We start from the raw sequence: 25,657 nt of genomic DNA on the forward strand, positions 1-25,657 counted from the left end.
TATATACAAAAAAACACAATATAAACACACTATCTTGGACCAATACATGACAGGATACCACAGAACAGCGCTGCGCCCTCTGTTGTCCTGCCGGGGAATTGCTTTGCAACACTCCAGGAGACGGAGACGTATGAGAGCAAAACGCTTCCGTCAATCCGTGCGTGTCTGTCCCATGCGGAGCTAACGGAGAAGCATGAATCAGGCTTAACATGCGCGGACCCTAAGATGGACTCTTTTCTGATATCCACATTCGCCACTCCCAAAGAGAACGTAAACATCCTGAGTTCTTCCTCATGAACACTGTCTTTAAACCAGACAACCTCATACAAGACACCTTTGCTTTCATTCTTGCTTCATTCTCCCTTTTATCACACCTGACTCTTTCTGCTTGCAAACGCTTCTCATTTCTACACAGTCCATTACTACGGACCGCAGACCCTTCGTACTTCAAGTCCTCTACCTTCTTTACTTTTGCGCACTGTAACATCACCGTTCCACTACTGTCCCTCTCATTTACATGCCTGTATTCTTGTTGCAACTAACCTTCATTCCTCCCCTTTCCCGTACAATTCTCTAGCTTTCCTCTATCCAAACGCTGCTCTCACTGAAGATCACGGTCATCTGCAAATATCATAGTTTCAATGTTAAATATAAGCTCAGAGTTCCTATTATTATTTCAAATTGGAGAATTAATTTCAGTGAATACATTTTAATTGAATTATATAATAAATAATGTGAGAATCATTAAAGTCCGCAACGGACCAGGTAAGACTGAAGATGATGTTTTTTACTGGTAGTGGTTCTTTTTTATTTTATTTTTTCTCCGTGTCCTGTCTGGCTGTGAAGCAAACAGAATTAATGTCTGAATGCTGATGTAGCGTTATGAAGCTTATAATGGTCTGCCCTTAACAGCTGCCCCTTCACACAGTAACATCGCCAAGGTCGGACGCTTGGTTCAGTATGTTTACATTCCAGGAGAAGAGACAGAAGAAGAGAAGAAGAACGCTTTTCATTGATTAATCAAAGTACTTTATTTGTGATAAGCTAATCAAAGCATATGTTGATCATTAATAATCAGGTGAATGATCTGTGAAATAAAGATGTCATAAGTTATGTGTTTAAATGAATAAACAGGGCTGCACCAGACAGACTGATCTACATCACCATGGAAACGCATGACACATTATTCTCAACCAAGCAGAACTTTCGTCTGTGGTAGGGCAGAATCTGGGTTGTTTTATGAAAGTCGTCCAATCCGGTTTACTGAGATTTGTAAACAGTTAGGGGATATAAAATAAGGCAACGCCATTTTATATTCAGTTCCACGTTAAGCAGTTCCGTGTTAACCTCAGCTCCAGTACATCCGAGGTCCTAAGGATTTCCATCGTCATCATTAAGAAGTTACAGGCTGGCCAGCTGTACTTCCTACTTTGAGCTGAACTGTCGAGCTGGAGATTTCTGTCGTTTGAACCAACTAGACGACGTTCCTTCAAAATAAGAGTGAACTTGTTGACGCCTGCCGATGCTACCTGAGTCGACCCTTCAGACGGGCGTTGTGTGCTGTGACCGCTGTTTCAACCAGCTCCAGTACCTCTGAAGGTCCGAGGACCTGGCAATTCCTGATCTAACACGGGAGGCTCCCCCTGGGTACGTAAATACGGCAAAATGGCGGCTCATGTCATCAGCTTCTGAAGCCTCGTGGTAGCCTAGTCATAACAAACCAGATTCGCTACGTCAGCCTAGAGATTCTGAACAAAACACACAAACACACACCAACACGAAACATCCAAATCCATATGCATTCATCATTGAGATAGTCCTGGTAGATTGTAAGAATTTATAATTATAGAAATTAAAGATTCTTAAACGATCCCAACTCTTTCTTTTCTTGTCTCTCAGTCAATACAGAGTGTTTAAGTAAACTCCCTGATGATAAAAACGACCACTTCTGATTAATTACTTAGATCTAATTACAGTATATAAATATACAACTTCAGATCATTACACTGGTGACAAGCCTTCCAGATTTACTCTCAGCTGGAGCATCAGAGCTTCTGCTTTAATGTCACGCCTGATACTTAAAACTTTATCGTTATTGTTTTTTGAAAGCTTTGTAATTTCGACCAGACACGGAGACAGAGGTGAAAGAGAAAGGAAGATACAAAAGGTGTGTGTGTGTGTGTGTGTGTGTGTGTGTTCCAACAAAAATAAAATATCAATAAAAGCGACAGCGACGAATTTCGCTAATCGCGGTCGTTTGTCGCCTCCCGTGTGTCGAGCCCCTTAGACATTAAAGCAGTTCTGTTTAAAAATACTAAGTCTGACACACTGTTTGGATGTAACTTACATAGGAAACTTTTTTCTGATTGGCTTAATGAACTGACCTGTATTGGAATGTTTACTATGTGAAGGTCCTTGAGACGACTCTTGTCGTGGTTTGGCGCTATATAAATAAACTGAATTAAATTGAACTGAGAATAAAAAAGCACAGACTATTTTTTACCACTTCGTTTAACAAATCTAAGCCTTCTTCATGGAGAAATCTTTAGATTAAATCTAGTACGAAGCTCGTCATAACGCTTTGTTTCTCCTCTGACCTCACGCACTATCATTGATTAGCTGACGCAATAATGCTCGATACGAGACTTTGTCCTCATCGTGTCCAGCTTTTTACAGCATGTGTCACTCTCCTGCTTCTCTGCTACGCTTCAAACAGGAAACACACACGCAGCTTGTGAATTTTCCTGGTGGGCGCCTTTTGTTTATTACTGCTTCATTGGTTTTTAGGGTCATGCCATGACACTGACAGGGGTCACGAGAGAAGCCTTACGGGCTCGGCATCCACTGGTTTCATTGTTTTACACTTAATGGAATTGATGCCAGGTATGTCGCGCCTGGGTTGCTCTGCTGTCAAGTCGTGTTGTGATGGTTACACCCTTCAGCGTTTAAGTCACTGGCTGAATACAGTGTTTCCTTCATTTAAACAAACCTAAAGAGTGTTATGTTGGGAAAAACTACAAGACACCATGTAAAAAATATTGAAACGCTGTTTTTCACTGTCAACTTCACCTATAAAAGCAAACAATCACTCAGCTCATCCCATGTATGTGCTCATACACTCCTGGTTAAAACCAAAAACAAGATGGTTAGAAAGACAAATTGCATCTCATATGGATGCATAAACAGTTTATCACCACCACTGTGATAAATAGGACCAGACTGATAAAACAACATGTACAGCGCCACATAAACTAACCTGAAAACCAAGATTCGAACACCAGGTCTGAACACCAAGACGACTACAGACCGATTGTCCTGACATCCCACATCATGAAGGTCCTGGAGACACTCCTGTTGGTCCACCTGAATAAGCAAACTAGAACATATCAGGACCCGCTGCAGTTTGCCTATCGCCATGGAGTTGGAGTTGAAGATGCCATCATCCAGCTGCTTGAACCAATCCACTGTCATCTGGACAAATTAGGCAGCACTGTCAGGGTCATGTTCTTTGATTTCTCCAGTGCATTTAACACAATCCAGCCTGATGTACTTTGCCAGAAACTCCAGAAGACACAGGTGGGGGCCTCAACTATCGCCTGGATTAAAGACTACCTGACAAACAGACCACAGTTTGTGAGGCTGAAGAACTGTACATCAAACCAGGCGATCAGTAACATTGGAGCACCACAGGGGACTGTACTCTCACCATTCCTTTTCATCCTGTACACCTCAGACTTCCAGTACAAATCAGAGACCTGTCATCTACAGAAATACTCAGATGACTCTGCAGTTGTCGGGTGTATCAGAGATGGACAGGAAGCTGAGTACAGAGAGCTGGTGGAGCGCTTTGTGGCATGGTGTGGAAACAATCATCTGACCTTGAACGTGAACAAAACAAAGGAGATGATTTTAGACTTCAGAAGAAACAGGGTGGAGTCAAACACTGTTTCCATCATGGGAGAAGAAGTGGAGGTGGTTGAGGAACACAAATACCTTGGAGTTCACCTGGACAACAGACTGGACTAGGGAAAGAACAGCCAAGCTGTTTACAAGAAGGGACACAGCAGACTGCACTTCTTGAGGATGCTCAGGTCCTTCAATGTCTGTAGCAAGATGCTGCAGATCTACAAGTCTGTTGTTGAGAGTGTAATCTCTTCAGCCGTCGTCTGTTGGGGTAGCAGCATCAGAAGCAGGGACCTGAAAAGGCTCAACAGCCTAATAAAAAAGGCTGGTTCTGTTCTGGGGACGACTGTGGAACCGCTGGAGGAGATAATGCAAAGTAGGATTCTCCAGAGAATCAAGAAAATGATGGACAACCCTGAGCATTCTCTTCACAAGACTGTCCGACAACGGAAGAGTGTCTTCAGTCAGAGGCTTCTTCAGTTTGGCTGCAACACTGACCGCTACTGGAGATCCTTCCTGCCAACAGCCATTGTAATATACAACAACTCTTTGATGACTTGATTATTATTATTATTCTGAGCTACTACAGCAATCAATTTCCCTCTGGGATTAATAAAGTATTTTTGAATTGAATTGAATTGAATTGAGTCATTGACTTTTTAAAAGATTTTGCAGCATTAATCAGTGACACAAACAGAGAAAGGCCCTCTAGTAGTGACTTGTTCCTCTAAGCAACCTACATAAAGCGGCTGCTGCACTCTGCGCATTTTAATCAGCTGCAGATAGAGTTTCATTATTTACCCAGTGCCAAACAGAGATAGTGTAATCATGTAGTGTACAGAGATGGTGTGTAATAGCAAACAAGCTATTACACACCATCTACATACATCCTATATTACATCCTTTTATATTTACGTGTAAAAGTGAACTATCTGCTCACAAAAATAGAAAAATAGGACTAAAACCAAGTTTGACGCGATATGAAGAAGTGACAAAGATGGAAGGGAAGAACAGATAGCGCCTGATGTTTGTTTACATTGCATGTAAACACAAGAAACGGCTAATCTCAATTAGGTCATCATCAGTTTTCCTTAATGCTGTGATCCCAGCATTGTGAGCCCTTTTCAGAACGGCACCGTGATCTGTATCGAGGGCGAGAAATGATGTTGTGCAGAAGGTTCTGACGTGCACATCAATCCCACAGACATTGCGGAATAATAAAACGAGAGCATCGCCTTAAGGTTGAAAGCTAGCCCAGTAACCCTGGAGCTCAGAGTATACTCTAATGGCCTCATTAAGATATATAAGGAACAATAATAATCACAAGTCATTTTCATTGTCAGTAAGGTAGTTACCGTGCTGTTTCAGCTGCTCTTATGCTAAGTAACCTTAGCTTATAAAAAGTACTGTGATCCTTTGGGGAGTAAGTGTGTTCTCATTTCCCTTCAGTGGCGAGGAAAACCACTGTAAGAACACAACAGCTCGCAGAGAGGCATGTAAACAATCACACACACACACACACACACACACACACACACACACGCACACAAGCACACACACGCATTAGCAAAAATGCACATACAGCTGTGCTTTCTTCTGAGGGTTCTGCTAAATGGGGTGGGGGTACATGGAAGTCCCATCTATCAACATTCAGGGCATTTAGACGAAAAAGGCTCAGATAAAAGCAAGAGCTGAGAGATGAATGGAAAGAAAAATGAAAGGGGAAGGAGAAGGAAAGCCGTTTGGTGTCAGAACGGGAATGAAAGCAGAAAAAGAAAGAAAGAAAGAAATACGTAAGAGAGCGAAGAATGGAGATTTATGTTGACCACATGAGAGCTGTGATCAAATGGGGGAATAAAGTGCTAAAAAATTGAATGACAGCAATAATCTCACCAGCTGACAGATGGGTAAATACAGACGGACAAAACAGTAAAACATACAATCTGAGTGGCTCAATCCTTCTTATAAAACTACACAACACAATCACAGCGGTCTGGACGATGGGCTGTCGCTGTCACGTGTTTTATTAGGGCCACAGAATGCAGCCTATTTCATATGATCACATTACGTTATGTTTTTATCTGGTTTTGGGGCATGAAGATGATCCTACAGTATTGATCACGATCATGGTTTTAAACAAACTGTATAAAAAGTAGCTCTGAATCATAAACAGATGGGAGTGAGCGAGTCTGAGAGATAATTAAACAGAAAAATATATATCTCAGGTGCTCTTCAGGATCAATTAGATCATAAGATGATCTTCTTCCGGCTCTTGGAGGGTGCAGACGCTTTTTTTCCTCCTCTCCTCCATATCTTATCCTCAAGGCCCTTTGTCTGTCTGTGTGTGCTGGGTGCACGGCTGCTTCTGCATTTTTCTGTAAACTGGAAACTGAAATTCACTTAAATGGATCTCGTCAGTTGGTCTCTCAACGCGATTGACACAATTTTTTCTACGATGAGAACAGGAGAAGGGGCTCCCGGATGCCCCTCCGCGACAGACCCAGTTGGACACATCATGGACTCCTGGAAACAGTGGAACTTGATTTGTTTATCTCAGCTGTCTGTGGAGGACTCTGAAGACGTGTGGATATTCGTGGTGTTGGTATCGGGTTTCCTGCTGATCGGCATTGGAGGCTACCTGGCTTACCGGAAAATTAACGAGCTGTCGAGGAATATTGGCCTGATCCCGGAGCTCAGAGATGGTTCACACCGCTCTGTGAATTCACAGACTCACATAATTGTCGAGATGAATCGTAAGCTTGGGACTTTGGTGGAGATTCATTCATTGGCACAAAAGATGGATGGCATCAAGGAGAGAGTGGACGAATCAGCACGGATTGGGACGGATTGCTTCGTATCTCTGTACTCCTTCAGTCACAGGTGAATAAACGTTCATATTTTCAGACTTTTACCGCAATGCATTCTTCAATCTGTTCCGTGTTTGACGCTAAATATCTTTTTACTTTTCGAGGGGGCAAAAGAGGTACTGACAAATTTACAAACAACATCGTCTTGACAAATCACAAGCTTGCGGTCTCCGTCACTTTGGACGGATAGTCAAAAATTTGGGCATATCTCTGTCACCCTCTGACAGCCCGTCTGAGAGCTCTTGCGCCGATGCATAATGGCATTGCGCGTCTCCGTACCAATGCAGCTGGAGAAGCATGAATTGGGCTTAAGCTGAGAAGCTCGGACATCGAGAAGGGGCTTGGAGTAGAACCGCTGCTCCTCCAGAAGGAGATGTGGGGTTTTATGGTAATTTCACCTTTTGTGAGATCCAAATGAAGAGTCTTGTAAATAACTCATTTTAGGCACATCATTCCTAAATCCAACAACTGACAGAAAAGAGATGGGTGGATTTATTTCATGTTTGGAGTGTTTGCAACAGAGGCCCACATAGCAGCACTAAAGGATGCAAAAGGTGAGTTTTGCACAATGCGTCCCCTTTCTGGAGAAGTTGGTTTATATTTCTGATAACTAAGGAAATGGCAAAAGTTAGAAGACCCTAACTCAAATTTCTTAAGGCCTTACCATCATAGCCAAAGCATACCGTTACTTCTTAATGCCCAACACCAAGGCCTGGCTCCAAAGCAACATGTCTTACTCATCTGGATGAGCTTCGACTAAGAATGATCATATTTTGACAAAGTTTCATTTATGACATCTGCTTGTCATTAACAGCCAACAGCTTTGAAGACTAGGACCTGGAAATGTTAAATGCATTAGTCACCAAACACTGTATGTAGAAGAAGTACAGAAATGTAACTTCCATCACTCTTAAAGCCTGAAATAAATCCTCCTGCTGTGTAGCACCTTACTAGATCTGCTTAAGTCTTCTAAAAGCAGACCAGGCCTCAACCTCTCCATCTTCTCACTTGTTCACAATCCCCCACAGGTATCTCACTCCGTCTTCTATTTCCAACAGATGTACACAGGATGCCATGACTGATTATGCAAGGGATCACGGTGAGCTGTGTGGGTGATGGAGGAAAATTACCATATGTAAGGAATGGTGGTGGCAAGGTCTCTGTTTTTCTATCTTGATAAAGCAGGTGGGCTACAAGGGACAAGATAAGGGCAGGGAGATACACACACACACACACACACACACACACACACACACACACACACACACACACACACACACACACACACACGTACACGTACATACACAGCGTGCAGTCACAAATGGATTGATGTTCATGCAAATCACGCACACAAAAAGAACAAAAGCAGCTCGCAGGCAACAGGAGTGAAAGGAGACTGGGATTCATCCATGTACGCATGGGATGGTCAATGAGGAGGTGAGTGGTGGTGGAGAGATCTGATTAACAACGGGAGGGAAGCTGAGATGGTTTTCTCATCGGGATCAGCTTTCCAACTAAAGTTATAAAGATTCTGTTATCTCTGCAGAAAAAAAATTGTGGTTGGATCTGGTTTCTTCTATTAACATAAATGTTACATAGCACCTTTTTTTCCCTCCACCTGAACCGATCCTCATGTAAACCCTCTGACCTCTATTAAGGTAGCGCAACTCAGGGTTGCAAATGATCACAGTCACCAATTCTTGTCATGCGTCTTGCCCATGTATGTCTGATCTCTGAATTGTGTGTACTGAAGCTCTAATTTCCCTCTGGGATTAATAAAGTATCTTTGATTTGATAAGATATTCTTTTTAATTTACATGAATTTCAATTACTGCTTTAAAATGATTTATCTTTTTTTCTCATATAAGAAAAAATAAAACCAGACTGGTAACTTTGTCTCTCTGCTATTTACTGTCACCCTGTGTACTCAAAGCTCCTATAAAAATCCAGGCGGGAAGCAAAAGCTGTGGGTAAAAAAGCAAAAATAAATAAAACAGACCACTCAAACCTAAGAGGCTTGTGGACATCTCAAATGCACTCAGAAAGACCATTAATAAAAATAATTAGCGCAGGAGATGGGCGGAAAAAACATGGGCCAGCTTGGCAAATGTTAAATCTCATTTCACTTATTTAATTTATCAGAGATGGAGGCAGGAAATCCACCAATCACTGTTAGAGCACAGCGCTCCTGTGGAAAACAGCTTTATCCTTTAAGGACAAACGTACGCGCAAACATGAACAGATACAGACTCCATCAGCTGCCAAAGAGAGCCAATTGGGGTCATTAGCAGAGGAAGAAGATCAGGTATCGCCAATTCATCTTGGTCACGATGATTAGAGTCACCCAGAAACAGGAGAATGTGGAAGGCGCTGGCTGTGTACATCTCAGATTTGACGTACTTTTCTGATGCTGGAGTCGTTCATCAAATCAGCAGAAACACACCCGCATGGTGTTTCACACACTTCCAGGCACAAGTAAGGGCTCATGTTTAAGAAGGGTCAAGGTGATTATTGTTTCTGTAACTCTGAAGTTGACAGCAAACCGATGAAACTTCTCAGGTCTACAATTTGCTACGCATTTAATATGAATAAGGCTCAATGAGTTCTGGGAAATGTGGGAAAGGCTGCTGCAGACTGCAGAAACAGGGAGGTGCAGAACTTCTCTTCTTTTTCACATTTTACTATGATGTCTTGAACATCATCACTGACTGAATTATATTTTTAGTTTTACACTAAATCCCTGCAATAAATAGCAAATAGTTCATCTGTCAAGTGCTGTTATTTTACAAAAACATATTTAAAGGGACTATAAGGAAATGTGACAGCCAAAACATGTATAGAAATAATAAATGTCTTCTTCATACATTCTCCTGCAATGTCCTGGTCCTGTAGAATGAGCCCTGGCATTTTTGCTGTGATTGCCTGTTTTTCTGTAAAATCACAGAAATAGAGAGATGCTCGGGTCGAGCAGGCTGCTTCATGCGCGTTCACGCTCAGGCATAGCCCGTAGCATTCGCTATCCGTAGCTTTAGCAGCAGAGAGAGAGGCAGTGCCACTTTGTCGCTGTTCCTAACGCCTAGTGACAAAGCTAGCTACATTTCTGAGGACCCTTAGCTACTTTCTGTAGAACTTTCTTCTAGATATTTCCTGCAAATTAGCAACAAAATAGCCATTTTTGCTCCAAACCGTTCTTTGAACGTTGTTTCAGCTGTCATCAAGGATATAAATGTTACAGATACAAAAGGACGTCGCTGGCGCTGTAGCTCACTTAGTAAGATGTCTGACTCCCACGTAGGAGACCTGGTTTTGATTCCGGGTGTGAATAAAGTTTATTATTTAGAGTTTCTTTTTTACGTTAATGATAATTTTTTTTACAGTAAGATGCCCAAATTTTTATTTGAGACTCGCCGAACGGCATTGAATTCACAGATAAAAAAGATGTGGGTTCAACTTTCATTTTGGAACAATTTTTCAAGCAAGGGAAGGGAATGATCTGAGCATGCAGGAGGACTGACCCATCATAAACCTTTGTCGGCTGTGCTGAAGAGAAAGGTACAGAACCAAATTATTTAATTAATTAGCTGCGTGTTCTCCTGTCCTCTGGGCCACACACACACACACACACACACACACACACACACACACACACACACACACAAACAAACACACACACACACACACACACACACACACACACAAAGGAATGTCTCAGCTGTTATTTTCGTTAAGGAGTGTGCACGTACAGCATGCGCGCCTCGTGCACGAGCCAACTATTGGAGCTGCCGTTACGCGTTTGGCCTGAGGGGGCAATCACGAGCATAAAAATTCAAAAGTCCGTAAAGTCCCTTGAAACTCACACACAACACGTGTGAGGGACTTTGTAAAACGACTGGACAGTTTTTAATTAGATGTCTAACAGGCAGATTTTTATTTACGTTAAACACTGATTGCTGTGCTGCACTGCAGTACTTTTCACTTTTTTTAATAGATTTTGATCATTTTCAGAACATTTCAACATTGAATTGTTTAATTTTACTGATTCCCATCAAAATATAACCGGTTTTCGGTGTAAAACATGGTTTCTTCGTAAAACCTGGAATACACAAGTGTAAAAATAGTTTTAAGTGTATTTTGGAACTAATGACATATTTCATGAGGCTTTACATAATATGTGCATCCTCTTGGAAAAAGAACCAGATGAAATCTTGTTTTAAATCTAAGATAAAAAAAATACATGTAATCAATTTTGCTAACTTTAAAGGTGCATTATGTAGAAAAGAAGTAACAATAGCATGCTGTGGTAAAATGTTGTCACTGCAACCACTTTAAACAACTCTGGAGCTTATTGCCGGCCGTCGTTACAATAGTCGGTGCTGCAATTTAAGCTCGCAGGAGACCCTGCCCCTCCACACTCACCGACGGTAAACAGTAGTTACGTCCCTCCCTCCTTTGTTTGGAAAGAAGAAAAACTGACAACACCCACAGTCAGCTGGATGTGAAATATTTCAGCATAACCTTCCTTTCCTAAATGAACCCACCAAGGCGCTTTACAACACAATCAGTCATTCACCCATTCACAGACACACATTCACACCCCGGCGTGGATGAGCTACGATGTAGCCACAGCTGCCCTGGGGTGCACTGACAGAGGTGTCCCTCCAACCACAACCAGCAGGCAAGGGGGGGTTAAGTGTGTTGCTCAAGGACACAACGACAAAGACAAACTGATCAAACCTGCAACCTTCCGATTACGGGGCAAGTACGTAACTCCTGTGTCAAAATGACTGAAACATTAGACTCTTTTGGGATTTTCTCATTGTAAAATTCTTTATATATTCTTACATACTGCACCTTTAAATGTAATGAAAATCTGTAAAAATTGCTTATAAACTCAAAAAAAAAAAAACATTGGGATTTCAGAGGGCAAACTGCTAAGATAATAGTTAACTAGAAAACTTTGGAAGACATTTTGAAAGGGACCTGCCGCTGGCACAAGATAGTGGCCGTGTGTAATGGAGGCCCAAAATCATGATGTTGGGGTAATGCTCCCAAAATGATGATATTGGTACTTTTCTGGCATTTTCTGTCACCTTTCTAAAAATTTCTAAAAATTCTCTTAATATTTTGTAATCGATCCTGAATTTCACCGGTAGCCAATCATGCTGCTGGATAACAGGGGTGATGTGATGACAGGAGGGTGTTTTAGTGATGATACGAGCAGCAGAGATTGACCAGTTGAGGTTTATGTAGAGATTTCTTCCAAAAAGGAGTGGATTACAATAATCTAAGCGAGAAGTGATGAGATTGTTTACTAAGATAGCAGTAGTGTGATTAGAGAGTGATGGACATGTAGACAGCTAATATTTTGGAAGTGGGAGTTAGCTGATCGCATGACAGGACTGATCAGAATAAAACTCAAAAGAATGTTTTCATTACTTGTAATAATAAAATAAAATGATTAAGTCTAAAAAAAGTAAGCACACACATAAAATGATGAAATAAACTATAAAGCTCCCATAAAGCTACATTACCTTTTCTTAAAAGCACTTGCCAACTCCGGGTCGGGAGAGAGGTCCTACCTCAAGTGGAGGAGTTTAAGTACCTCGGGGTCTTGTTCACGAGTGAGGGTAGGAGGGATCGGGAGATCGACAGGCGGATTGGTTCGGCGTCTGCAGTGATGCGGACGCTGAGCCGATCTGTCGTGGTGAAGAGGGAGCTGAGCCAGAAAGCCAGCCTCTCGATTTACCGGTCGATCTACGTCCCAATCCTCACCTATAGTCATGAGCTTTGGGTAATGACCGAAAGAACGAGATCGCGAATACAAGTGGCCGAAATGAGTTTCCTCCGTAGGGTGGCCGCGCTCAGCCTTAGAGATAGGGTGAGGAGCTCGGACATTCGGGAGGGACTCGTAGTAGAACCGCTGCTCCTCCGGATCGAAAGGAGTCAGTTGAGGTGGTTTGGGCATCTGGTCAGGATGCCTCCTGGACGCCTCCCTGGGGAGGTGTTTTGGGCATGTCCTGCCGGCAGGAGGCCCCCGGGTCGACCCAGGACACTTTGGAGAGGTTACATCTCCAATCTGGTCCGGGAACGCCTTGGGGTCCTGCCGGAGGAGCTGGTGGAGGTGGCCGGGGAGAGGACGGTCTGGAGCTCCCTAGTTGGGATGCTGCCCCCGCGACCCGGACCCGGATAAGCGGAGGAAGACGACGACGACCTTTTCTTAAAAGTCCACCTCAAACATAAACTTTGATATTAGAGACATTATGTTGTTATGACAAAATGTATAATTCTACAACTTGAAAAGAATATTAATTATTTTATAATCTCTTTTAGAGATCAACTTCCAGACCTGAACAGATGAACACTCCCACACAAAGAATGCCATGACTCATACATGTGGCAGTAGTCAGCAAAGCACTCCTAATTTTCCAGCGTTGAGGAACTCCAACTGTGTATTGCAGTGCAGCCGATGAAAAACTCAAACATATGGCTGAATGGATTCAAGCAGAGAAGCAAAGGTAAAGTAAACAGTGTGAAAAGAGGAGAGGATGCTAGAGGGATACACAAGCTGCCAGCGTGAATGCTGTGAATGGAGAGAAAACCCGTGTATGTCTCCTGTCAGACAATATAAACACCACTAATCCACAAACAGACACGAATCCTGCCAGGAGCAGTTGCGACTCGGCGCTGAAGACTTGTCACGCACCAGTCTGCGAGCAACCAACACCTCTCCAAGCATCGGGGCTGATCCCGCTCGTTTCACTCCAAAACTATTTACTCGAAGGTAAACGTCAAATGTGTGTGTTCATTTCCTATACGAGCAGAAATGAGAAGCGTTTCTTTTCATCTGTGTGGAACTTTTTACTGTTTCAAGTCTCATAAGAGCAGAGCCATAAAATCAAACGACTCCATCGCTGAGGATGTGGGCAATGACGGTTACGATGATAATGGCGGAGGTTGACGGCAACAAAAAGCATCCTACCGTGGTCCGTGATTTTACAAGACACAAGATAGAGCTCCTTTAGGCTCCTCCCCTCCTTGGCGATGATTTCCACACACCTACACAGAGAGACAAAACAAAACAAATGTTTAAAAAAGGTTTTCCGCTGCTTTGTCTCAGGGTTCTCCCACTGTAGAGGTTAAATGGTACTGCTGCAGGGTCAACTCTGTTCACACTTCTCATTCGTTTTACACACATTAATAGTCAAGCACCAGAGCGGTATAACGAGGCTAAAGTGCAGGATTGGATGTGTGCAGACACACAAACATGAGATCACTTCAAAGCTGGATTCAGCCCTGTGTGTGTGTGTGTGTGTGTGTGTGTGTGTGTGTGTGTGTGTGTGTGTGTGTGTGTACTTGTACAACTATCCTACTTAGGACCAGAAATGGCATATTCACTAATCTCCTGAAGAACGAGTGTCCATGTTAATGGTCCTAATACGGTGGACTTGCTGTTTTAGACTTAGGGGTGAGGTTTACACATAAGATGTGAATTGAGTTTTTGTTACAGTTAAGTCCAGGAATACACTCGTTAAGATTAGGGTCAGGCATAAATGCAGCTACTAAAATGAATGGAAGTCAATACAAAGTCCTAATATGGTTAGAAATTCAAGATTGTGTGTGTGTGTGTGTGTGTGTGTGTGAGTGTGTGTGTGTGAGTGTGTGAGTGTGTGAGTGAGTGAGTGAGTGAGTGAGTGAGTGGGTGGGTGAGTGAGTGAGTGAGTGAGTGAGTGAGTGAGTGAGTGAGTGAGTGAGTGAGTGAGTGAGTGAGTGAGTGAGTGAGTGAGTGAGAGAGAGAGAGAGAGAGAGAGAGAGAGAGAGAGAGAGAGAGAGAGAGAGAGAGAGAGAGAGAGAGAGAGAGAGAGAGAGAGAGAGAGAGAGAGAGAGAGAGAGAGAGATCATAATCAACTTCAGGGTCCATTTCAAGATCCTGGTTCTGGTCTATAGGGCCTTACATGGACAAGCACCATCTTACATTGGTGATCTTCTTAGTCCCTACACCTCCAGCAGGTCCCTGAGGTCCAGTGATCAAAGCCTACTGGTTGTGCAGCACCAGGCTAAAGACCAAAGGTGACAGATCATTTGCTGCTGTGGCCCCCAGACTCTGGAACTCTCTCCCCCCTGAGCCTGAGATCAGTGGACTCAGTGGTCTCCTTTAAAAAGCAGCTGAAGACTCACCTGTTCAAGCTGGCTTTTGTGTGACCTTCATCACCTCTCTCTACTTACTCTGCTCTTACTACCAATTCTGCCCGGATCCATTGATCTCAGTCATTTTCTCTTTCCCTTTCCTTACGTTTTTAATCACAGTTTTTTTCCCTCATATTTATGATTTTTTAAAAATATATTTTTATTTAATTTTGGTCTATGAAGCGCCACATGATTTTTTTTCTTGAGAGGATCTATATAAAAGGTTTTCTTTCTTCTTTCTTTCATATTGACTTTTAGGTTTTAACCAGTGCTGCACAATTAGTCAAACTTCATTTTCAGCTGGTCATCAAATTCAGTTGTTTCAATCAATACAAAAATTAATGTGTGCAGTAGAAGTACTTCTTTCAAATACGGTGGGTTGCCAAAGTTAATCTTCACAATTTTCCTATATAAATTGTTGGTTGTTAGGATAAAGATGTCCAGTTAAATATATCACAGGAGACACACATTGTGATATTTGAGAAGTGAAACTAAGATTGTAGGATTTACAGAAAGCGTGCAATAATTGAAAGAAGAATCTGGACAAAAAGAAGAACGTCCTCAGACCTCAAACTCCATCAGATTTAGAAACACTGGAATAATCGTTGTTTTCTGACCTACTTGGAGAATATGACACACAAAAAAATTAAGATTCTGCTATCAGATGGCCTTTGAAACGGTCGAATCTCCAGTTTAGGCCAACTAAAAAGAATTATGGACCGTAAGACATTAAGATTGCATATCGAGTATGAAATCCATCTGAGTTGTTTAACCAGAAGATTGCAACTTTTTATTGCAGGGATTATGTAACACTTTGTATTAACTGAGAGACAAGAAAAGAGAGAGAGTCTTTTAAACGTTTAAGATGATTTATTACTAAATAATTTAAAACCATTTAAACAAGACTAACTCTCTAATGATGGATGTATCTGCATGAATGAGGTGTGAGATGGATGGTGTGTGTGACTGAGTGTTATTCAGAACTCTCGTATCCGGAGAGGCAAGTCTGAGTGGGAGATGATGTTTTGCTCATAACTATGATCAGACTTGACCGGAGTAGTTGCATAAACACATGAGACGCCATATTGTCGCATCCACACATACCCGTAGAATGAGACCTTCTTCACGGATCCAGAATGTCAGGTCCACGGACCCTCCTCTCGGTACTGGAGCCAATGGAACAGCGTCACAGCACGACAAACTAGTCCTTGGATTGTCTCCAGGTAAAAAGCGACAGGTGGTTCACAGCGTCAACCACCTTGGGTCAGCGAGTTCAGCTTTTATTCTGAAAGGAACCGTTGCTTGGTTGGTAAAATGCAACAGATTTTATCCAGCGTGTTGGTTCTCAGCTTAAAAAGGGAAGTACAGATGGCCGGTCCGATACTTCACTTGGCATGCAGTGAGATCTTGAGAACTGAACTTAAGATGGCGTTGGAACTGGTTTTATTAATCTGGACATTTTGAATTCTGGTCGAATCAAAGCTGGCAGATTTATAAACACCACAGAGACTATGCCACGCTTCAGAAAGGAAGGTTTTGATTGGATCAGTACAGCAATGTGTCATGTGATTGTTTACATTACGTGTGTCAGTGTGTCTAATGAACTAGATTAAGTCATATTACTTATTAAAGCATATTAATCATAACATTGTGATTTCACAGATCGTCAAATTGTATTACTGACTAACAATTTGTTTTGATTAGCTTTATTAAAAATAGAGTTATTTGATTTAATAAAAGAAAAGAGTCTTTTATCTTCTTTCTTCTCTTGCTGGAAAGTAAACAGTTTAGAAGCAAATGCATGACCTTGAGGCTGTCTCATTCACTCGAGCACTGTGTCAGAGGCAACTGTGGAGAGAGGTTAAATGACCTTGGTGGAAACAGCTCCGTCATCACGTCACAAAATGTACGCAAGGAGAAAAGAGACCACAAAAAAGAAACTGACTTAATTCTAGAACCAGTTCAAGAAGTATCTTCGGAAGAGACTGAAATTCTGTCCGACCAAACTTCTTCTGACTCTAAAGCTGTCGACGACCACACAGTTTTTCCACCATTAACAGAAGTCTACAGAAACCGTGACAATCTCTGTAGTTTTGGAACCAGAACATGTTCCTCCTACAAAGTCCAGCGAAAAAAACTAAAAGAGACAAAAAGAAGAATGTCTTCAAAGCTCAATCTATGTCACATTTGGAATCGCTGGGAAAATAGTTGTTTTCTGACCTACTTATTGAACTCGACACACAAAACTGTTTTGAGGTTCTGCCATCAGATTTGAAATGGTCAAATCATCCAACGTCTAAGAACCAGACGAAGTTCAAACGTCCACTAAAAGGACTTCAAGTAGAAGGAAAAGAACCTCCCAAAAAATGATTAAATCCTAGAAGCTCAAGAAGTAATACCTGAAAACATTAATTCCTTCCAACCAAACTTCCTCTGATTCTGAAACTGTCCCAGAACGTTTCTCCACCATTAACAGAAGAGTCTACTGAAACCATGATGAACTCTGTAGTTTTGGAACCACAGGGAACATAAGTTCCTCCAAAAAGGTCCAGAGAAAAAAAGAAACAGGAGAAAAAGAGGAATGTCCTCAGACCTGAAATTCTGTCCCGTTTGGAAAAGGGTGTGAAGAAGAACTATGAAATAATAAATGTCGGGAGAGCCGCTTTTGCGTTGATTCATGTTCCTCCGTCTGCTTCAGCGCGGAGACACGCAACGTCCCTGCGGGCCTGCCGGAGAGCTCCGCAAGGATGGATGGAGTCGAGCTCTCTTTTCTAAACATTCGTCAGTCGAGACGGACAACGCAAGCTTGTGATTGGTCAGGACACCGCTGTCGTCTACACCGCCGCCATTGCTCCCTCAAAAACATAAAGAGAGCCGAGGATAACAAGCGGCAGACACGGAGCAGCTTGAAGAACACCTTGTGAAAAAACTCTAAAAACATGAACGTTTAATTCCCCGTGACTGGAGGAGTGAAAAGATGTGCAGCAAGCGTTTTATTTGTGGACGGAAATGACAGGAAACGTGGGTTTAGAGGTGGCAAGTGCATGAAGAGGTGGAGGAGAATGAGAGACAAATTTGTCCGTGTTAAAAAGTCTCTTATATACAAGAAAACACAATATAAACACACTATCTTGGACCGATACATGACAGGATACCATAGAACAGCGCTACGCCCTCTGGTGTCCTGCCGGGGAATTGCTTTGCAACGCTCTCCAGGAGACGGAGAAGTAAAAGAGCAAAACGCTTCCATCAATCCGTGCGTGTCTGTCCCTTGCGGAGCTGATGGAGAAGCATGAACCAGGCTTTAGACGTGTTTTGTCTTGTCTTTGTGTTACCTCTTCTCTTTGAAAGATCACATCTTATAAGACAATGTCCTTCTTAATCAAACTGAAGGTTTGTATACAAAGTATGAAAGAGCACTCCATATCTTCTGTCAAGGCTGCAAGAGATCTTCTAACATAAACCTTGACTATAGAGCTAGAATAAACAGATCAGTTTTCACATTGAATGATTCTTTGGGCTTCAGTCGGGTCATTTCAGTTTCGTGTAGATTTGTTGGGCTTGTTGAGACTCAAACCGTGCTGCTGAGGTTTAGAGAGGAAGTGACAGCGGCTGTCAGTCTCTTGTTTAGGGAAATGGAGGAGTTTACAGTAAAAGAGAGAGAGCTCATAAGACAACAGTCAAAGAGACAAAAGAACTTAAACACAACACTGTGTGCTGCTGTGCCACCCTGTAGAAGGACTTGCTGAACATTATTCTTTTGTTTCGTGGCCCAAAGTGTTAAATTATATTAAATTCTACTTAAAGCAAAAATGGGAGGAAGCTTGGGTTTTCTTGTTTTCTATATCTGCTCTTTGCCAGAGACACAATGGACATACAGAGATAATAAAAGTCAATAATGTCCCCAAAGGACAGGTTATTAGAAAGGTTTTTATGTAGCTGGTTAATCAAGGCGATACATCAGCTAGGTAGAAATCCTAATTCAGCCCACAGCCACCTGCTAGTATTATTATTGGTATCCGCAAATATAATATAAACATCAAAAGGTGTTGTTGGAAGTTTAAGATTCTTTATTGTTTTAGTGTTTTCAGCAGCAGAGCTTGGATCACGTCCCAACACGTTTCTGAGATGAGAGCCCATTCGGTTCAAACAAAACAACAAGCTAGGCCAAACATGTTGTTGTTTTTACATTGATAACTGATTTAGTTTTTACAGCTTACTTCTTTCAGCTCTTTATTTATAAGCCTAATTATCATTTAATAATCTGTTAAAATGCACTAGAATGCAGGAAATGAAAACTACTTCACAAAATTTCGTCCGGGGTAGGAACCCTTTACGCCACTGAAAGAACCAGATTGTGGATACAAACAGCTAGCATGAGTTTTCCTGCAGAGTCCCTACCCTTAGAGATAGGGTGAGAAGCTCGGTCATCTGGGAGGGGCTCGGCGTAGACCCGCTGCTCCTGGAAACACTAGTTACAGAGTCACACTGGTGGGTTTTTTATTCATTAAAATATGTCAACTGAATTTATAGTTTATATATAAATCAAACGTTCCTAAGACTAGCCTACACCTCTGTCAGTGTACCTCAGGGCAGCTGTGGCTACAATATAGCTCATCCCCACCAGTGTGTGTGTGTGTGTGTGCGTGTGCGTGCGTGCGTGCGTGCATGTGTGTGTGTGTGTGAGAGAGAGAGAGAGAGAGAGAGAGAGAGAGAGAGAGAGAGAGAGAGAGAGGGAGAGAGAGTAGAGAGAGAGACAGAGAGAGAGACAGAGAGAGAAAGTGAGTGTAAGTACACACTGGGGAGGCCCAAAGGCAAGATCAGAGTTTCTGTATCAAATGATTCTCTTTAAATGCCGTTAATGAGAGGACTACCATGCAACAACTAGATTCTGATCTATGTGTTTGACCCATTAATCTTCAGGAGAAAATGTTTGATCTCACTGCTGGTGGTGTCATTACAAAACAAAAAGATGAGCGTGCGCGCGAACACACACACACACACACGGCGGTGGTGTTCAGCTCTCAGTTGTTGATGAGCTTCATGTCAAACTGAATCACGGAGACAAAAGAGGTATTTGTTTTACTTTCCTTCAGAAAACTCTCTCTCTCTCTCACACACACACACACACACACACACACCTTTTAACTGACAACTGATGATATTCAGTTATTTTTTGCTTCCACTTCCTCACGGCTGGCTGGTTTTATCCCACCACAGACCAGGAATTCCTGTTTATCCCACATCCTCACCGTCTCACAGCATTAGCAAAAATAGGATCCAGATCAACAGAGAACTCAGTATGGCAAAACTTCAGCTGAAAATAATTTGGGGGGGGCTTCAGGATTTACTTAAGGTGACACAATTCACAGATGTCACTTGAGGTGTGATATATCACACTGCAGGATCATGGAAGTAAAGATGGAAGTGACAGAAGCTGGAATGTGTGTTGTAAAACTCGTGACTGAGTGTACCCAAAGTTGTTATAAACAAGTGTGCTGGCCCGTCTGCTTTAGTTCACTGGACTGCATCTCTCATTTTGCCTTTTCTATCAGATTTTTTGCCCCTGCAGCGGTCCTACAAGCCTCTCCACATTATCAGTTTGTCCCTTTTCCACTTTGTCACCCTCCTCTCCCACCTTTTCCTATTTATTTTTCTGTCCGACTTTTCCCCCTTTCCTGCAAATCTTGCTTTTTTCTATTTACGATCCTTTCTCTCCATCTGTGGTCCTATTGTGTTTTGTGAATAACAAAAACCTCCACTCCAAGTAGAGACGACTTGTTGCAATTGGTCATTCCTGAGCCAACCTTCAGCCACAGCCTGCCTTAGATTAGATTCGGTTAAGCCTGAAGGATCACGATATCATGCTGTGTGTCTTGGGGCTCCAGCATTAGAACCGCTAATGAATGAATGCCCTGGGAGGAGCCGCTGAGGAAACAGATAAAAAGAAAGAAGCAATTCAAAGATGCTGCGACGAAGGCGGAGTGCATCCTCAGGGAGCTTGTTACACGGCGCCCAAGTCCCGAGGGTGGGAGAAAAACCAATTAGATCAGACATCAATGAATGGAGGGAGCCGTGAGAGATGGAAAGCCACTATAGCAGGAAGTAGAGATCTCTATACAGTAGCAGGAGGGGCGCATTATGGGAGATATGCCTAAATAAAACTGGAGTGAGGGGAAATGACAGGATGTGAAAACAAAGACAACAAGACAGGATAGCTTGGGGATGGTTTTAACCATGAAAGGTCATCAAGATGCACAAAGCTCCATCTCAGGTCCCACAAGATCTCGTCGTCGTCGTCTTCCCCCGCTTATCCGGGTCGCGGGGGCAGCATCCCAACTAGGGAGCTCCAGACCGTCCTCTCCCCGGCCACCTCCACCAGCTCCTCCGGCAGGACCCCAAGGCGTTCCCGGACCAGATTGGAGATGTAACCTCTCCAACGTGTCCTGGGTCGACCCGGGGGCCTCCTGCCGGCAGGACATGCCCGAAACACCTCCCCAGGGAGGCGACCAGGAGGCATCCTGACCAGATGCCCAAACCACCTCAACTGACTCCTTTCGATCCGGAGGAGCAGCGGTTCTACTACGAGTCCCTCCCGAATGTCCGAGCTCCTCACCCTATCTCTAAGGCTGAGCCCGGCCACCCTACGGAGGAAACTCATTTCGGCCGCTTGTATCCGCGATCTCGTTCTTTCGGTCATTACCCAAAGCTCATGACCATAGGTGAGGATTGGGACGTAGATCGACCGGTAAATCGATCTACGTCCGGTAGATATCACAAACGTAAATTAATGAGCTCAGATAGGCTGGACATGTTGAAACAATGGGTTGGTCCTATAACAGCCAAGAAGTAAATACATGATGGCAGTGATGGAAAAGTGAGGAAGAAGAGCAACAGAAGGAAGCTGGTTGAAAAAAAATGTAAAGCTCATCTCCATGAATACATTTAAAACCAGACTGAGAACATTTCAGACAGATTCCCTGTGTTGTAACTGCCTTCTCTAATTTTGTAGGTCTAACTGAGAAATGTTGTGACTGTAAGCTTTGCTGCCTCCTGGCCAGGACTCCCTTAAAAATAAGGTTTTTAATCTCAACGGGACCTTCCTGGTTAAATAAAGAATATATAAAAATGTGGAATGGATTAGGAGATGAAGTAAAAGTACGCATTTAGAAAAGAAAAAAAACAGAAAGAGGAAAAAACAAAAATGACCATTATAAGTGGAGGAAAGGCAGGATGTTTTTTATTCTTCAGACTTTTAAGTAACAATAAAATATGACTACTAAGTAATGGGTGTGTAGATGATTAGTTGACCCAGGAACCAGCAGATGTAGAACAGGTAACCACATAATTTCCCTTTTTCCTGTTAAAATAGACATCACGTTCAAGGCTCTTACCATGTAAATGAGAATTTGGATTTAAGTCCACACATTTCTAAACTCTTCTTCTTCCGGCTCTTGGAGAGTACAGACGCTTTTTTCTCCTCTCCCTCCCTGCTCTTCCCAAGGCTCTCTGTCCTGTCTGCCCGTGCACTGCGCTCTCTGCATTTTTTCTGGAAACTGGAAATTATTCAACATGGATCTGGTCAGTTGGTCTCTCAACGCGATTGACAAAATCTTTTCAACGATGAGAACGGGAGAAGGGGCTCCCGGATGCCCCGCTGGGACAGAGCCAGCTGGGTATATCATGGACTCCTGGAATCAGTGGATCCTGATCTGCCTCTCTCAACTGTCTGTAGAGGATTCTGAAGATGTTTGGATATTCGTCGTTTTGGTGTCGGGATTCCTGCTGTTTGGCCTGAGCGGTTACCTGGCATACTGGAAAATTAACGAGCTTTCGAGGACTATTGGCCTATTTCCGGAGCTCAGGGATGGAATACATCGTGCTGGGAATGCACAAACTCATATAATTGTCGAGATGAGTTGTAAGCTTGGAACTTTGGCTTCGATCAAGGAGATAGTTGACGGATCAGCACGGATTGGAATAGTTTGATAACGCCATTGTTGGACCTGGAGGGGTTGAAGACCGACAGAACTCTAAGGCAGAGAGGAAATTATCTCTGCCTGTACCCAAAACAATTCTTGTTATCTGAATCTGGTGACCTTGGAGCCTGTGAGGCTGAAGTGAAAACTCCCCTCAGATGAAATGTGGAATGCTGGGGTCGCTATGGAAACCCTTTCTCCCTATCCCAGCCTGGGCGGGACTGTGACCGGTGAAGGCCGTGGAACCGTATCTAGGAGTCAATGTGCCCTCTAACCCATCATCTCCCCTGTCCAAACGGAGGTGATGAGCGCTGCTCCAGGTGGCTGCACACACTGAAGTGAGGAGAGTCCCAACCCTAACTCCCCACCTAGTGGACACTTATGTTGTGTAATGTCTGAAGTCTGTGTGCATATCTGTCTGAGGTGTTTTTTTGCATAGCAAAGCTGCCCTCTCTTTTGAGGGTAACTCTGAAGTGCCTTTTTTCCCCTCTCCCTGACTCTATCCTCATATAAACCATCTTGATCTATAACAGTAGCACGGCTCGTGTTGCGAATGACCACAGTCATCCAATTCCTGTCAAGTGTCTATGTATGTAAGTCTGATCTTGGAATTGTGTGTACTGAAACAATTGAATTTCCCTCTGGGATTAATAAAGCAATTTTGAATTTGAATTTGAATTGAATGAAGTATATTAACCCTTAAGCCTGATTTATGCTTCTCCGTCTGCGTCAGTGCGGAGACACGCAACGCCATTATCCGTCCTTGCGTAGGGCTCCGGCAGGCACGCAAGTACGTACGGAGTCGAGCCCACTTTTTTAAACATCCGTCGAACGAGACGGATTACGCAAGCTTGTGATTGGTCAGGACGCCGCTGTTGTTTACAGCGCCGCCATTGCAAAGAGAGCCGAGGATAACTAGCGGCAGACACGGAGAAGCTTGAAGAATACCTCGCGAAAAAAACTCTAAAAATATGAACGTTTAATTCTCCCGTGACTGGAGGAGTGAAAAGATGCGCAGCAAGCGTTTTATTTGTGGATGGAAATGACAGGAAACGTGGGTTTAGAGGTGGGGAGCGCATGAAGCGGTGGGAGAATGAGAGACAAATACGTCCGTGTTAAAAGTCTCTTATATACACAAAAAACACAATATAAACACACGATCGTGGACCAATACATGACAGGATACCACAGAACAGCGCTACGCCCTCTGTTGTCCTGGCGAGGAATTGCTTTGCAACACTCCCCAGGAGACGGAGAAGTAAAAGCGCAAAACGCTTCCGTCAATCCGTGCGTGTCTGTCCCTTGCGGAGCTGACGGAGAAGCATGAACCAGGCTTTAGACATCCCAGGTTGAACGAACAATCAGAATGTGGCATCATGTCTTGTTCTAGGAGATAAATTGATGACACCCTGTCTTATTTTCGCGATTACCAGCTCAGAAACCTGAAAAGCCTTTCACGATCACTTGCATCTTTCTAACAGGAAGACAGTTTGTAGCCTTGATGGGAATTTGAAAGAAAACAAATGCAAAGCGAGAGATTTTTAACAAACAGCAACATGCCGTTGTGATCCAAGTTTCATGCATCGTGCTAAGAGATCTCTTCAAAAACCGAAGGCGTTGACTCTTTTGTCGGTGTGGGTAGAATGCCTTTGTGTTTTTATTGTAGATCTGAGGTTTAGCCTTAGAGCCAAGTGATCAGGCCTTAATCCGGCCTCACCATTTGGCGAAATCTAATCTCTGCTACGAGAACATCTCCATGGTCGTACTGTTAATTAGAAAACAAGTTCGGAAATGTAAGAACACTGAGTGTTGTTGATGATTTTGTAAATTGCCGTTTTTTATCACACAACTTTAGTTTCACACATTTTCTCATCACACTAAATAAGTGGCCAACGTGTCTGCTGGTTGAAGTATTATGTTTGTGAAGCATTTTACTGCGACGGACCCAGTCCAATCACCTCGTCCGCACACAACAAACTGAAAACTGTCTGCCGTGAGATGATGTAAAAAACAAAAATAAAAAAAATAACGCTGCACAAGAAAGGGGGATAAAGCGAACGAGGGAAACCTAGTGTTTGTGCTTGTGTGAATACAAGCGTGCGTCTCTCAGAGGTGAGGCTAATCTTCTATTATGCAGCACAGCCAGAGGTATCCAAACAGACAGGCAGAAAGAAGAAGAAGAATGGTAACAATACTTGAGAGAAACAGAGTTTCATATTTATCACAAAGACGGCAGACTGTCTTGCAGCCAAGCAACATGTGTACCGCTTCTCTTTAGCTAGGAGATCACAATGGTGCAGGAACAAAGAAGCGGCTGGGAGAATGACTGTAGGTAGGCGCGCTCACGCAACACCGACCAACACGAGCCCCCACCCCTGTCTCATTCCGGTCCTCACACAGTCCACAATTACACGGCTGTCTGGCCACACAAAAAGGGGCGAAGGAATAGAAATGGATAATTTTTCCAAAGAAAAAGTGAGAAAAAGAAATTTGTTAGCTTGAAACATCCAAAGAAAAAAGCAATTGAATGTTTAGAGAGAGGTTGAAAACATGAAAAAATGAGAAGGAAGCCATTGGTTGCGACACAGAAGACTTCCCTGGGTGTCTTTGGACTTAATGAAATGGAAGGGTGGAGCAGAGCAGAGGAGGGGAGGGGACGGGAGCCAGGAAAAATAGCCTACACTTCTATGAAGAAGAAATATTTCTTGTTGTATATTTTCTTTA

At 43.0% G+C, this 25,657-nt stretch overlaps 1 protein-coding gene across 1 annotated transcript in view; it reads right to left on the reverse strand.

The window, feature by feature from the left end:
* The window catches only part of fbxl17 (F-box and leucine-rich repeat protein 17), a 364,664-nt gene that overhangs the window by 83,276 nt on the left and 255,731 nt on the right, over positions 1-25,657 (reverse strand). Inside the window, exon 9 of the mRNA XM_054731566.2 lies at positions 13,750-13,826. Coding sequence (XP_054587541.1) covers positions 13,750-13,826 — 77 coding nt within the window. The remainder of the gene's footprint in view (positions 1-13,749; positions 13,827-25,657) is intronic.

This window comes from Nothobranchius furzeri, chromosome 17 (assembly GCF_043380555.1).
Source record: "Nothobranchius furzeri strain GRZ-AD chromosome 17, NfurGRZ-RIMD1, whole genome shotgun sequence".
NCBI classification, from domain to species: Eukaryota; Metazoa; Chordata; class Actinopteri; order Cyprinodontiformes; family Nothobranchiidae; genus Nothobranchius; species Nothobranchius furzeri.